Source organism: Electrophorus electricus, chromosome 1 (genome assembly GCF_013358815.1).
Source record: "Electrophorus electricus isolate fEleEle1 chromosome 1, fEleEle1.pri, whole genome shotgun sequence".
NCBI lineage: Eukaryota > Metazoa > Chordata > Actinopteri > Gymnotiformes > Gymnotidae > Electrophorus > Electrophorus electricus.
The window spans coordinates 17,954,433-17,969,432 of NC_049535.1; the positions used below are offsets into that span (position 1 = coordinate 17,954,433).

The following is a 15,000-nucleotide window of genomic DNA, read 5'->3' on the forward strand; positions in this document are numbered from 1 at the left end:
TGGTCTGCCAACCTGCTGCCAAAGCTGAGCAGTCAGCCGAATTCTGAATGAATGTCTCCTGCTTTGTGTGGTGACAGCAGCAGCAGGACCCTGTTTAAGAATAGTTTGTCCTCTTGACTTGGTGGCTGCTTTCAAATTTATCAGACCTGTCTTTCAGCTAGTGCTGCTTTAATCTGTGAAAGAACTGTTTAGATGTTTTTCAGCCCTTAGTAAGTGTGTGGGGGTGTGTCTGGGTCTGGTCATTCCCCCAGGAGGGGAGGTCCTGTGAGTTTCCCTTCAGGTCGTTCTGGACGCAGGCAGCTGCAGATGGAGGGTGAGATCTCTGATGACGACGCAGACAGCAAAGCCAGCGATGTGAACGAGAGCCAGCCTGCCCAGCCTGAGTAGAATACAGCGCCCTCCTGTGGTTCTGCACTGCTAGAACACCCTCTTTCCCAAAACCAGTCAGCACACAAAAAACTCATTTCAAAGCCTCACCCTTTCTCTCCCACCCTGCTGCCTGGCCAGTAGACTCGAGGAGCAAGGTTCAGTGTGCGTGCACGCGCACACAGACGCACGCGCACACAGACACACGCGCACACAGACACACACAGTATTCTGCAGCTGTCCAGAAGCCACAGTGAGCATAATTTAACACTGACACTCATCAGTCCCTTCCTACCAGGTGAGCCTCAACGCTGCCTTACTCCAATGTGGCAAGCTTCAGTGGACGACTTCTCATTAGCGATTTATTGTAACGTTAGCCTTGATAATTGCTTAAGAATCACTATATAGGTACAAGTGCATTATACATGTCGAATTTTTGTGCGATCGCGTTCATACACAAGCAACAGTGGCATCACTCAAGTCTCATTAAATAACGCTAAAGCCACTGCTTAGCTTAAGCAACATTACTAGCTTTTGACATTAGTGTCTGATGCAACACTCCAGTGAAGCAGGTTCAGATTATTATGGGCTGGCAAAAGTATATGAGAGACTCTGGGCATGGACAGCTCATTTCATTCTCCTCAAGCCAACATTTAAAATATATATATAATAATAATAATAATAATAATAATAATAATAATAATAATAGTAATAATAATAAACTGAAGCTAAACCCACAGTGAGCAGCTGAACCCAGCCTGCTCCCAATGGAACTGGAAATGGAAAAACTGTGAAAAAGCCTTGTCCTTCTGCCCCCTCCTTTAGAGACGGAGCCGAGAGTGCTGGGGGAGCTACTGCGACCTCTGTCCACTCTCGGTGTCTTCGATTTCTCATTCAACTAGATTTGGGAGATTCATGGAAGCATTTCTGGAGGTTTATTGGTTGAGTGGAGTATTTGACTAGGATGAAATTGGATGTAACTGCAAAATGCTTTTTAACTGCACACATTAGTATAAGCCATACAAGGCCACTCAAACTGGAAATAAATGTATGTGCTGGGAGAATGTGCATGTAAGGAACAACAACAAAGGCATTTCCCCCCCCTTTTTTTTTCCTTTATGGAGATTCTTTAACTATGTTTCATTTAAAATTGTGAAGGAAGAAAGGAAACATTGAGCTGCTTTATCAGACACTCTGAGACACTAAAGGGAACAGGAGAGGAATCCAGGACCATCTCTGTCAGTGCTGGATGTGACTGGAACTCTGCTGTTGAACACGATTCTTCACAGGCACGTCACTGGACCAGAGAGCTGGAGCTCCTCTGGGCTTCAGTCTGAAGCGAAGCAGAATCGTGCAGATCCAGCATCCCGAGCGCTGCACTGGCGTCGTCTTCAACACTACAAATACTGCTCCCATCAGTATTAGAAGAAAGATGATCCATTTAAAAACTACTTACCTGCTCCAATGTTAGTATTTAATAATTTTTCTTTAAAAAGTGCCTTAGTCACTAATTAAGAAAATATCCATGGGTAATGATGCATGGTGCATCTGTAATGTGTATGCAAGTGCAAAGCTAACGTGAAGGCAGAACTGGCAAATCCATACAAGAATAATAAAAAAACTACATAACCCTTTTTGTTTTGTATTTTACTGTGCTTTGAATCATATCGTTTATATGGCTCTAATTTCCCCAGTATTGAGTAAGCCATGGGCCAGCTTCAGTTCAGCTTCCGTGTTTCCTCAAGGGGTTGGTGTCTTCTGCAGGGGCACATGCAGAATTTCATTTGGTTAAAAGCTTTATTGGCCACCATTTTAGTAACTATTATTATTGCTATTATCACTCTTATTATTGGACTGGCTGTTGACAACCAGACATTCAACTGAAAATATCACTCCTTTTATCTTGTATACTGTTACTGTATTTCTAGACAATGGTGATTTTTGTAAAGGAAAAAAATAAAACCTTCATTATAGAAGAAATATGGTTTTAACATTTGTCAGTGTTTGACACCTGGTGCTTATCCAGTATTTACTTGGTAGAAAGTGTGTAACCACATGCATGGAGCATGTACAGACCAATCACGTAAACTGCTGCAGTTGCACAATGGAGGAAATCTGGCCTATGCCGTTGTATTGAGGAGCGCGCTGGTCAGTGATGAAGGTGCTGCGCAGGCTCTGTGACCTAGAGTTCTCACATGCTGTTACTTGGTAAGAGATTTAGAGAGAAATAAATAGTACATTTGCCTAGAGCCTTTTAAGAAATATGCAAGATATTTACTTTTAAGTTCAGTGTAGAATCAGAAATCTTGTTCAAAATTGACTGACTCAAGATTGTGTAACCTTTTTAATCCATACTTAAACTGGGACATGATCTTGAAGTGTGAGACTTCACCACTCCAGTGGATTTCCATGTGAAAATGTAAGGACAGAATTCAAGGCCCCTCAAACAGGTCTTTAAAAGCCTTGTTACTTTAGTCTAATATGCTGATAAAGATGTTGATAAAATGAAATGTGCAGGATACCACTGGTCTTGGACCAGTTAAGATGAATTGAGTTTGAATGAGGCCAGTTTGAGTTTAATGCATTAATTTGATAAACTAAGTACAAAACCATACTCACATGAGACTAATGACAAATGACAAGTTTTATTACAGAATCACAGACAAAATGAATCTACGTCCAAAAAAAAAACCAAAAAAAAAAAAAAAATTACTCCAAGTCAGCCATTTTAGAAATAAAAACGATATAAACTTTTAAAATTTTGTACACCACAATATCCACATACAGACAACTCAAGAGCACGTTTAGGTCAGCTATTCTAGAGATGTTACAGTGATCGGATATGGACAGGCTTGAGTTAAATCCATACAAACATATGCACACAGTTGGACTGAGGTTCAGTCTAATCTTTGGTGCCATCACTGAATTCCACCCTTCCCTAAAATACTTTCTTAAAATGGAGGCTTGGACAGGACTGAGAAAATGGAGACCAGGGAGATTGAGGCCACAGCACAACAAGGAAGAACTGATCTTAGGAGGAGGTATATCTGAGAGGTGAGCTCAGCTCATGAGCAGAGTAGGTGGGCCAAACATAGGAAGAGAATTACACAGCAGCCTCCTAACCCCCCTCCCCACACACACACCATACACAAAGAGAACAGCTTTCTGGGACATGTTAACAGCTGGCCAAAAGAGACAAGCTAAGCAACAGCTTGTGTTTTTGCATTGAAGCATTTACCGTCCTGCATAGTTAGTTAAACCTCACAAACTAAGGCGTTTCTGTTTTTTGAAAGTGTTTGGAGTTTTGCACTGTGAACCATAAAATCCTTCAGAAAATAAAAAGTTCAAGTAGGCTACAATCTCATTCCCCTCACACACGCACGATAAAAGGAACTTGTGGAGTTCAAGTTTTTTTCCCCTTTCATAACAAGGTCCAGTGTGATCGACAGCACCAAAAACACTGTGAAAGAGGGATATACAGTCTCACACCATTCATACTCACCTGGAAATATAGCATATATTTGTTTGTGTGTGTGTGTCATTTTATTTTATATATATATATATATATATATATATATATATATATATATATATATATATATATATATAAAAATGATAGCTATAGATAGATATATTTTATGTACATACCCATTTTTTCCACTAACAAGCCCAAAATGTGTCGGTGTCAAAAACCTATATAAATAATTGACCCACTTGTTATTGATAGCTACTGCTTTAACAGTCTGTAGAGGAAAATGTTACATCTCCTGTATCTCTTAGTCCCAAAAAAAAAAAAAAAAAAAGACGACCTACATATAGATCATGTTTCTATCAGACACAGAAACGCAAGTACAAATTATGTTTCTTACCAACCAACCCACTCCTTCCACAGTGATTAAGGTCTTGTGTAAACATATTGACAAAATTAAAAAGATACAACCCATTCACTCCTCCAATCACGCCAGAACACTAATCAATATGTGGAAAATGTCCTTAATTGGAGAAATGGGTCATTGTTCAGCTAGGTCCAAATGCTCCACCCAAAATGGAAGCAAAACTCAGTTCCTTACTTCTAGTTTTTAATCTAATAACCAATAAGACAATGTTATCTATTTAATGTCAGCTGACTGGATGTTGACTAGTACATTCTGGTCGCGCTCGGTCAGTGGGACTTCCTTTTCACATCTGCCTGGCTTTGGTTCGTATCTACAACGAGAGGAAAAATAAAAACTCATTTTTAAGGGTTGTCATATCATGCCCGAGGGATTTTCAACATAGTATTCCCACTGGAAAATGGAAAAAAGACGGACCTGATGACCTTATTTTTATTAGTGGGTAATGTTTCTGACATACATACATACATACATACATACATGACCGCTACTCCTGACGTTTATATGGAATATTTTAGACCAAAGAAAACAGGCACTTGCTTTGTAAATTAGAATAGTAAATATCTCTACATTAATCACAGGAGCAAATGCCAAACAAATACCACAGCTTTCTGTGTGTCCATGTGACCTTTGGGAGTGGGAGGAGAGCTGTAATACATGAGAGATCTACCAGTTCCAGGATCCAAAAACTGCTTTAATCGTATTTAAAATTTCCTGATCCTGGATCTGGCATTTCCTGCAGCAGTACACCCAGTTAAACTCACTGGCTACATGTGAAGGCCTTGTTGAGCTGGATCAGGTCAGAGTCCATGTAGAATAAAATGAAGGCTCAAATACAGGGGCCAAAGCAACCAGGATGTGCAAACACTATACCCACTAAACAACATTCACTGTTCCCTATATGAAGCACAGGACATTGTTGGAGGATCAAAGCTCAGAGAAGGTTAACAGAGATCTGCAGTGCGAGCGAGAGAGAGAGAGCAGTAAGTGGTTTACCTGAGAAAGCAAGCTGTAGGTGAGGAGGTAGAGCAGCCTGCACACCTGACTGCAAACTCTTAAACAGATCTGGGGGGAAAGGACACGGGCAGAGAGGAGAAGACAGGATGAGGCACGAGGACCCCCACACAGATGGAAAGGGAAAATTATGGAGAAAGCAGAAGAGAGATCCAGAAGGAGGTGTGAGGAGAAAGATAAGACAGGAGTCAAGCTCACACCAGCAGCCAGAGAGTCGTCCCCCCCCCCCCACCCCACACACACACACACACACACACACACACAGGAAATAGGGGTGCAACTGTTCAAACACACGGAACCAAAACTACACACTGTTACTCACTCTGAGTCAGTCCGTATCCTGAGTTTGAGGCGGGTGAGGCTCCACCCGTGCTGCACCCAGGTGTGGGCGTGGCTGGGCCAGGCGGCGCAAAGTTCAGCAGTGGTGGGAACTGGAAGGGCAATGAGACAGGCACCAGACCACCCAACATCCCAAAGCCCAGCGGCAGAGATGCCCCCACTGAGCCCAGGAGACTTCCACCTGCTGCTGACGTCACCTGGTGGCAGGGGCAGAATTTATGATGCCTTAATGAGAAGAGAGACTTCACTGAACTGCATTTGGTGAGTTTATACTTCAGTTTATACTTTGACTTCAATCAAATCAGTAATATACATATATATAAAAAAAATTACTGAAAGGGAAAAACGGCACCTGTACCTGGGACAAGAGGGAGGAGTCAGATGGAGGGGGCAGTCCCATGGCCGACACTCGACTGGCCGAAGTCTTGGCACTCTGACTAGCTCCTCCCACAGGTTTCTGCCTATGTCCATGGTTGGTCGAGACAGCAGAGGGGGAGGTGTTATTGTCATGGAAGCCAGTGGTGTGGGATGTGGCTATGGAGCTGGGGTTGGTAATGCCTGCAGAACTCCCAAGAGGACTGATGGACTTCTGCCCACCAGCAAAGCTGTAGCTCAGCTGGCCAGCGCTGGGTTTCACTGCTGAGCTCGGGGCAGGCACGCTGAATGGCGGTCTGAAACCTGGGCTCTTGGGACTGTACTGGAGAGGCTGTGTGAGGATCTGGGACCGGGAATGGGCCAGGGAGAGGGAGGGGGAAGGGGAGGGGGAGGAGACAGGAGGAGGCGTGGGAGCTGGAGGACGGTGCGTGAGCTTTATGATGGGAGAGCTGCTGCTGTGGGAAGACTTGGTGAGCGTGGCCTGCATTGGCGTGATGAATCCTGGCTGGGGGTGGGCCAGGGGCGGGGCTTTGCTCTGGGGGAGGAGGGGAGAGGGTGATGGGGTCGTGGGAGACTGGGAGGGGGAGCTCGGCACCCGTGATGGTTGCTGAGGGCTTCTGGAGTTCAAGCAATTCAGGTGAGAGTTCACACGCGATGTCTGCGAGACAGCCGCCATGCCGCTGCAACCATCCGCAGATTTGCTTCCAGAGTTCTTCAGCTGACCTGTAGGTGGTGTACTGTGACCAGGTTTCATTCCCATCACCCCAAAAGCCCTCTGCTGTGGGGGGAGCAGGGGTGAGGCAGTTGGGGGAGGGCGAGGCTTGGCAGGGGGTGTAGCGTTCATGTTCGAGACACTGGACCTTCCCCCAGACGTCACTGGCCTTCTCTGCAGACACCCAATATCTTTCAGTCCGGAGAAGGTCTCCATCCGTCCTGACAATGCCGGCGATGTGGAAGAGAGGGGACAGGAAGTGACGGGAGAGGTGGACAGAGATAGGGCAGGGCTCTCTGTGTGAGGGAGCGGGGAGGAGTAGTGGCCGACTCCGGTGGAGGAGGAGCTCAGAGCTCTGGGTGGAGAGCTAGAAGTGTGTGCGGAGCTGAGGTTCACACCATTGGCTGCTTTGTTGAGGAGGGAGAGGGCATGAGCTATGGAGTCCAGCGAGTTGGTAGCCAGGTCCTCGTCGAGCGAGTCTGACAAGCAGATGGGTTCCGAGGGAGGGGAGGGGGGCGGGCGCACAGGCGTGAGCAGTGCTGGAGATGCAGAGGCGGGGTCTAGTGCCAGGGACGCTCGCTGGGTCCATCCCACCTCCTGGGAAATGAAACATTCTAATAAACGTACACTCAAACACTCCTGAGTGTTGAAGGGCTTCAAGGGACTAGGACAGAAGTGTGTTATTAATCAGACTCAGTAAGCCTAATTTATTATTGAAAGTTTGGCAAAATGCAATTGTATTATAAAGCAGAGAATCCTACAGTCTGCAACAACAGAACAATGACCTGAGAAAAGCTAAACAAAGACATTTTGGTTATGCAATCCTAAAGACTTTTTCCGGATGAGTTATGGGTGGTAAGGAGATAGTTAATATACACGCACCTTTACTTTAGTGGGTTTGGGGGTTGGAACTATTCTCTTCTTGCCCCTGAAAAAAGGAGAGACTGCAGTCACAACACATGAAGAAAAATCAGAAAATGCAAAACCCAGCAAGTGTGGGGTTTAGCAGAGTGGATGGGGTTCGGCAGAGCAGGTGGACTCACAGGCCTGTGAGGTGTCCGTGTACTGTACGGCTCTCCTTAAACAGCATCCTGTCAGGAACCCAAAAACCACATTACCAGTTTTGACTGCGGCAAAACACACACACACACACACACACACACACACACACACACACACACACACACACTCTCACACACACACACACACACACACACACACTCTCACTCACCTGGCTTGCATCCAGCCTTTGGGCCAGAGAGGTTTGACCTCATTCTCCAAGAAAGCTTTGAGGTAGTCCTCTACAGAGAGAGAGCACTGCTCCTGCTCAAAACACTTCAGCTTTACCCGAACCAGGTTACAAAGCAGGTTCCTGCAGCGCACGCGCACACAAAAGTAACAATGGATAACAACGAATCAAAACCTTACTCACATTAATTTTTCATTGTCAACAATATGGAGATTTGTCTACTGCTACTAGTGGCATTAAAAGTATACAAAACAATTAACAAGATTACACAACTACCCAAATACTGACTCATTTCCACACTCTGAACATTCATGCTTTCCACTGCGCTTGGTAGGAATGACCTCCTGGAAATATTCATTGTGGCCCTTAGCATCCTGCCAGATGTTAGCGGATCAAGCTGTGGGTAAAGGGGATGACGGGATGCATTTTCCCCCCATCTTCTTCCAAGTGCACTCTTCTCATAAGCATTCCATTACAGACAGGTTTAGATTTATGACATTTATCTGACGCTTTTATCCAAAGACGCACAAGTACTGATTACAATTTGATTAACTGAGGGTTAGGGGTCTTGCTCAGGGGCCCAACAGAGGCAACCTGGCAGTGGTGGGGCTTGAACCAGCAACCTTCTAAATACTAGTCCAGCACCTTAACCAGAGATAAAACCAAAAAGGCTCTTTTATAAATAAAATCGCATTTTTCCTCAAATCCTAGGCAGTTATCTACAACTGTACCAAGGAAACTGGACCTGGAAACAATTTCAGTCACCCCATTAATCACCACAGGAGGGTGACGAGTGGTGTGACTTCTGCTCGTACTAACCCCTGTTAATATCCAAACGCCAGTTCTGGAAGTCAGAGGTGTGCTTTAAATATTCTACATCACCAAAAGATTTGTGCTCATTAAAAAAAAAAAAAAAAGTTCACAAATGTGTAAATTATTAGTATAGATATGCACTGCAAGGGATGCGTTATTCACTCTGATGCACTGCCATTAATATTAACCCTTTGATGGCGATTTGTTAGAAATTCCAAGACGCTGCAAAGGAGAATGTGTCTGTGTTAAAATCAGAGCAAAACCCCAGAAAATTCACCCTGGCATAAAGTCCAGGCTGGTGAACGTGAGCAGTTATTTCCTCACAGAGGGGCAGCAGGCATCCCGAGGGTTTCCACCGCTTTTACAAACTCAGACACGCACATCTCCTTTGCTACAGCACCAGGATATGCATTTTAAGTCACCCTCTCTGTTTACATGAGAAGACATCAGGGCTGTTCACCGAAACCTGATGCTCCAGATCTTTCTGGAAGGGGTAATGAGATTTGTCTATTTTCATGTACCTGGAACATCACCACTCTTTAATAATTGCTGACAAAGCTGCAGAAACACTCATTTTAGCTGGTGAATCCATGTTGGGAGCACGCCACCCCTGGCAGAGCTTCATGAGGCTGGATCAAGGCAAGGCTAGTGGACACATCAGTGCAGTACAGAGGATCAGCACTCTGACACATGGTACTACAGCCCTGCAATACAGTTACTTCCTCACACTGTAGCCAACGATGGATTTGAGGGAAAGTGTAAAGTGTTACCAAAAGATTCTGTAACAATTAAACACTGTAATCCAAATGGGGTTGTTTTTCAGTGTTGACTGAAACCAAAGCCTGTTCTGCCTCTCAAAAGTGGCCTCTGCTGTATTGTCAACACAAAACACACTCAGCCTAACGTTCAAGAGATGTTAGGTGCACAGTTACCTCACAGGGGTGGAAAGGCTAAAGCTAATACCTGAACATGTATTAGTAGATCTCCAACAGCCACACCGGAGCTCTCCAAACCAGAACCTAAAACAGGAGAGGGATGTGGGAGAGGCTTCTCACCTGAGTTTGTCATCCCAGATGAACTTCTTCCGTGGCCCTATCACCCTCTTCCCCGTTCTCTCCTCCTCCTCCTCCTCCGAACCATTCCGCTCTCCTTCCTCCATCTGCTGCCTGCTGGACACACACACACACACACACACACACACACACACACACACACTTCTGAGTGGGCAGGACACTCAAAGACCTGCTCTTGTTAAAGGTCCTGTATGGGAGAATAAACACTTTAGCCTGCCACTGTCACTCTGCCTCTACTGAGACCGTTGGCCATCAGTGATCTACTGGTAAGAACTTTAAAGCTCCAGTAAAGGTAGCTGAAAAATGAATGTTAGCCATCTAGAGGTGAGAGGTGAGGAGCGGTAGAGAAGGAGGGAGGTGGTGTTATAGTTTATAGGAGGGGAGAGGCAGAGTTAGTGGAAGGAGGTGATGCTCATACTTGGCTGCCACTTTGGCCATGCAGTCCATGTTGTATCTAGCAGTTTGTTCTGGCATCACACTACACACAGCCAGCTTCAACTTCAAAAGGGGGGTACGCAGACGGTCGTCCTGAGACACACACACACACACGTAAGTAAACAGACTCAACATAGCAATTGTTTAATTCTTTGATAGTTTTAGTTGATACACAGAAGAATCCTGGTCACATTAAGCTCCACCCACCTGGATGTTGAGACTAAGCTTTTTGAGGCGTTTGAGCAGAGCTTCCTTATTGCAGGGCACAAACGCCTCCAGGTGAGAGTAGACGTCAGCGCGCACAGAGAGGGGCTGCTCCTGCACCTGTAGTTCAATACTGCGCACACACACACAGTAGAGAGAGCCAGCTTCAGTGAGTAACATGTCACCTTAAGGTGTTGTAGTCAGACATCCTCAAGATCATGCGAAATCAAAACAAAACTCCAACACTTGTTCCATCATGGTGAGCAGTGTGGGTGCAGGGTGTAACGAGCTCAGACAGGAGGAGACTGCAGTCTACTCACTCCAGTAAGATATTATTCATGTCCAAAGTGAAAAACTTCTTCCTGCCCTCTTGGTCAAACTGTCGTGATGCCTGAAGTTGAACAGAAAGGCAGATTTAGTATTCAGTAAAGACCTGTTCAACTACCTACCACACACACACAATTATACTCACCACAGTAATCCCACACACACACACACACACACACACACACACACACACCACAGTAATCCCACACACACTGTTCTAGCCATCACTGTCTCTCAGCAGGGCTTCCAATAAATCAGTGGTGCACGAGAAAGCTGAACACCTGACTGAACAGCTCAGATCAAACAGACACACCCACTTCCTTCTTCCTCTCTCTCTCTCTGTCTGTGTCCTCTCTTTCTCTGTCTCCCTTTCTCTCTCCCCCTCTCCTTCTCCGCCCTCCTGCTAAAACATGTCCACAAAGTGCAGAATGAGGTAAAATCATCTGAACTTCAGTCAACGGTACACTCCTACGGCTGAGTTGAGCTGCCCAGGGCTGAGGGGTGTTGAGCACCATGACAGTGGGCCTTACCGAACGCAGGTCTTCGATGCGCTTGACGAGGGGGGCAGGCAGACCATCAGGCAGGGGAGGGGGAGAGAGAAGCCCCACCTGCCCCCGACTCAGCGCCCCTCCTCCCACTTTCGGCCCCACGCCACTGGCCAGCTGGCCGTTCTCCCTGGCCACGGCAGGGGGCTGCGGCCCAGTGTCCAGCACACTGAAATCCAGGTCGCTCAGGAGGTCCTGCAACTCGTTCTCATTCGCCGAGGTCAGCAGTGACATCATGGCAGGGTCAGCGGCCAGGTCAGCGAGCAGCGTGTCATTATTGGTGGTGTGGATGTGGTGGAGCTGGGGGTGGAGCGAGTTGCTGGCCGCGGCCAGGCCGTGTTTGTGCATCTCCTCCTTCTCGCGGGTGAAGCGGCGGAGCATGGCAGCCAGACAGAGAGAGTCCTTCATCGGCTTCCTTCTCCTCTTCTTCTCTGGTCTGTGGATATTCAGGCCCAGTGTGCTGCAGCAGGGCAGCACAGCAACCGTAACCATGACAACAATCAACAACAAGGCAAAAACGGAACACCAAACCTCCTTGGACCCTATAGCACTGGGCCTTTTGTCCAAAGTCAAATCATGCATGTGTTACTAAAGCACAGGCAACACAGATGTTAATGTTAATTTTACTTGGTTTTTTTTTTGCCAAAGCTCAGGTCTCACCCCTGTTTGGGCAGTCGGTTTTTCCGCGGTTTCTTCACTTCCAGACTGGCGCCATCTTTCCTCTTCTTCTTCAGATCCTGGTCTTCCCCCTCCTGCAGAAAGCATTAAAAACCTTTTAAAGCAGCTGTTAAATCTCACCTGTGGAGCTACACAAGGCTTCTTTTGAGTCCTCGACTGGTGCGGGCTGGTTTGGGGGGGGGGGGGGGGTCGCTCACCCCTGTGTGCTTGTCTTTATCGACATCTTCGCCCTCGGACTCGGAGGCTGCCCGAAACTGCAGAGTGCCCGTATTGATGTAGAAACCTCCCAGCTTGGTGGTGAGAGATGCTGGAACAAGCTCATCATACTGCAACCAACAGCAAAAACAGCACTAGTGTTACACTTTCCCCAGTTCATCATAAAAACTAGCAATAATTATAATACCAACAATAATAATAATCATTATTATATTATTATTATTGTCGTTGTCATTATTATAAGTAGTAGTAGTATGCCTTTAACAAAACACACAATGTTTCACAGAAAGAAACATTACAAAACACACCAAACAAACACAACTGACAACAGATGTACAATCAGCCTAACGCAAGAGGCCATCCAAACAGCGCATGCGCGAGTAGAAGACCGCTCACAGCCTCAGAGTTGTCTATGAACGGGTCACTCTCATCATAACCAAATCCGATGTCAATCAAGTCCTGTACCCGATCCCTCCGTTTTCTCCTGCTTGCAGTACCCTGCAAAGCACAAAACCAAGCTCGTGCTGAGCACGCGTCGTCACTAATGTCGAGCGACACGCGGAGCAAAGAAAATGAGAAGCAGCTGGATAAGTGACTCAAGGATCAGCGGCTGCAATCTGCAAAAGCTAAATCGACAGCAACACCGGTCTCAGATCAGAGCCCAAAACCACATTTTTATTAGTAACATCTACTGAGCTGAGCACGCTGGGTCCGGAACGTCACTCACGTATTTGCTATCAAACTTTTTGGACAAAGCCTCCGCTTCCGGTGTCTCCCTTTCATCGTCGCTGGATGGATCAGTGGGCTCAAGAGCAGGTGCAACAGCTCGCGGACTCGTCTGGGCCTGAGAAGCACAGCAAACGCGGACACCATCACGCCATGAGCGGAACGTGCCCATAAAAGATGCGTCGCTTTCTGGGGAACTCGTAGGTCACGCGATTAAATTATGCAGACGTGCGCAAAACGCTGTGACTGATCAGTCGATATCCGATCAGGTATTCCGATTAAATGCATTGGTCACCATAAGTCAAGAGTTCATCTCTGCAAAAGCATTAAGCGCAAAACTTCTTCACGAGCACCTGATGGCTAGATTTCACGCTTTGAGCTGAAATGACATCGGTGCCTTTGCAATACAAAACAAAGGAAACAGACGCATTTGCAGTAACCATAAAGCGAAAGCGCAGCTCCTTCAGTGAACTTACTCTGCACTCTCTCGGTGCCGCTTCTAGTTAGCAGCTAAATTAGCAAGCTATGCATGCTACTGGCTCGTGCATGGCACAAAGTGACGATCTTCACGAGCCGTATCTTTGCAACATTCAAAGGTTGCAGCCAGCTCTCGCGCTCCGTTAATATAAACCTCAAAGTGCATTTAAATTGTAGTGCAAAGCCGCTCCAAACACAGAGCAGCTCGTACCTGTTGAGATCGCAGGAGCTCGCCGTAGTTGAACTCGGACGAGGACTTGTCGCTGGGCTCTGGGAGACTGAGGCTCAGGCGCACGGTTCTCTTTTTCACAGTTTTGTCGAACAAACCGCGACCTCCTGCTGCCCCGGTCACCGAAGCGCCCATCCTCGCGCCTCTGCCAAAGTTCATGTCGGTCTCATCTTCCAGCCGGTGTTTCCTGGACTCTGCGCCTGGACCACCGGCAAAGGCCGACAGAGTGACAAACTGCACTTTTCTCGGTTCGGCCATTTGGATGTGCAGCCCGTGTCAAGCTCTGGACGCACGAGCTACTTCGCCAGGCAACTTGAAATGATCTGGTATGAGCAGGCTCGGAGCAGGGCGAAGGGATATCTAACGACTTGCAAGTTGCAAGAGTATCCTCCGCACCTTACGGATGGGCTAACATGAGAAAAGATGGTGGGGTAAAAGTTGATTTTTCCGCACTTCCATCTTCACTTGCTATGCTGCGGGACCGATGCGTTCAGAACAGCCATCTTGGTTTTGAAAGAGTAAATAAAATAACAGGGAGAGACTAGTGCGCCTGCGCGAAAAGACAAACCGGAAACAGCGTGAAGCGAGATAACACCGTAACCAATCAATCGATACCCAAAAGTAAACCCCGCCCACTAGCAAATCAAACCACGCCTACCATCAAACGCTATAATAAGCGTTTGTTACAGAAGCGCAAACAGATTTATTGAAAGTAACACACAGGGCTGTTTTTATTATCCGCGACTAAGGCTGTGCTGTAAGTGCACAGTTACTGAGAACTATTACAACCGTGTGTGTGTGTGTGTCATGTGCTGTGACATGAAGGGCAAAATGTGAAACATTCCCGTCCGAGTATCCCGGTGGACGCGGCCGTGGGTCAGGGTAGTGAGTATACTACAGCAGCGCCAGGTCTGCACACACAATGGACATGCTTCTCCAAACATTGACAAGGAGAAACATTGCTACAATGTTTATTAATGACGTGATAGCATATTAATTTGCATCTGGGTTTTAAAGCATTTATATAGAATAATTTTAAAACCTTACATGTTCGTGCTTTTCTTTACAAAAATATGAATGATTCTATTCCATTATAATTATAAAATACACATCACCTAGGTTTAGATAAATGATTTTACAAAACCGATCACATTTTTGCTTATAATAAACATTCATCACGTGTATAGTAGCGAATGCTTGGGTGCGTCATACAGCATGTGTGAAATCAGAGTGCCACTCTGTTGTCTTTGGCCCATTTCTTCGTGATGCGGATGATGTATTCCACCTGCGGATTGCCAGTGATGCGCAGCATGGGCAACACTTCCTTCA

At 46.3% G+C, this 15,000-nt stretch overlaps 3 protein-coding genes across 10 annotated transcripts in view; 1 reads left to right on the forward strand and 2 right to left on the reverse strand.

The window, feature by feature from the left end:
- The window catches only part of myh10 (myosin, heavy chain 10, non-muscle), a 52,808-nt gene extending 50,574 nt beyond the window's left edge, over positions 1-2,234 (forward strand). For 2 of the 3 annotated variants that reach the window (XM_035525572.1, XM_035525575.1), the window contains exon 42: positions 252-2,234. In XM_035525572.1, the coding sequence (XP_035381465.1) occupies positions 252-387 (136 nt within the window). In that variant the 3' untranslated portion in view covers positions 388-2,234. The remainder of the gene's footprint in view (positions 1-251) is intronic. The other variant, XM_035525570.1, reaches the window with a different exon arrangement.
- Positions 2,235-4,147: 1,913 nt separating this feature from the next.
- Positions 4,148-14,172, reverse strand: ubn2a (ubinuclein 2a). 6 transcript variants are annotated; one of them, XM_027021951.2, is made up of 17 exons: positions 13,654-14,172; positions 12,967-13,083; positions 12,636-12,737; positions 12,221-12,349; positions 12,006-12,097; positions 11,331-11,781; positions 10,794-10,864; positions 10,477-10,606; positions 10,253-10,362; positions 9,817-9,930; positions 7,931-8,071; positions 7,743-7,790; positions 7,582-7,627; positions 5,971-7,296; positions 5,596-5,809; positions 5,256-5,324; positions 4,148-4,572 (listed from the first exon to the last, which is right to left on the reverse strand). In XM_027021951.2, the coding sequence occupies exons 1-17, from the start codon at positions 13,927-13,929 to the stop codon at positions 4,529-4,531; spliced, it is 3,480 nt and encodes a 1,159-aa protein (XP_026877752.2). In that variant the 5' UTR covers positions 13,930-14,172; the 3' UTR covers positions 4,148-4,528. The 6 variants fall into 6 exon arrangements, with proteins under 6 accessions (XP_026877752.2, XP_026877751.2, XP_026877750.2 ...); XM_027021950.2 differs by having other exon boundaries at positions 9,817-9,927; positions 11,331-11,805; XM_027021949.2 differs by having other exon boundaries at positions 11,331-11,805.
- A 454-nt stretch (positions 14,173-14,626) lies between these two features.
- The window catches only part of ttc26 (tetratricopeptide repeat domain 26), a 5,998-nt gene continuing 5,624 nt past the window's right edge, over positions 14,627-15,000 (reverse strand). Inside the window, exon 18 of the mRNA XM_027021926.2 lies at positions 14,627-15,000. This exon is cut by the window's right edge and continues 8 nt beyond it. Coding sequence (XP_026877727.2) covers positions 14,897-15,000 — 104 coding nt within the window. The 3' untranslated portion in view covers positions 14,627-14,896.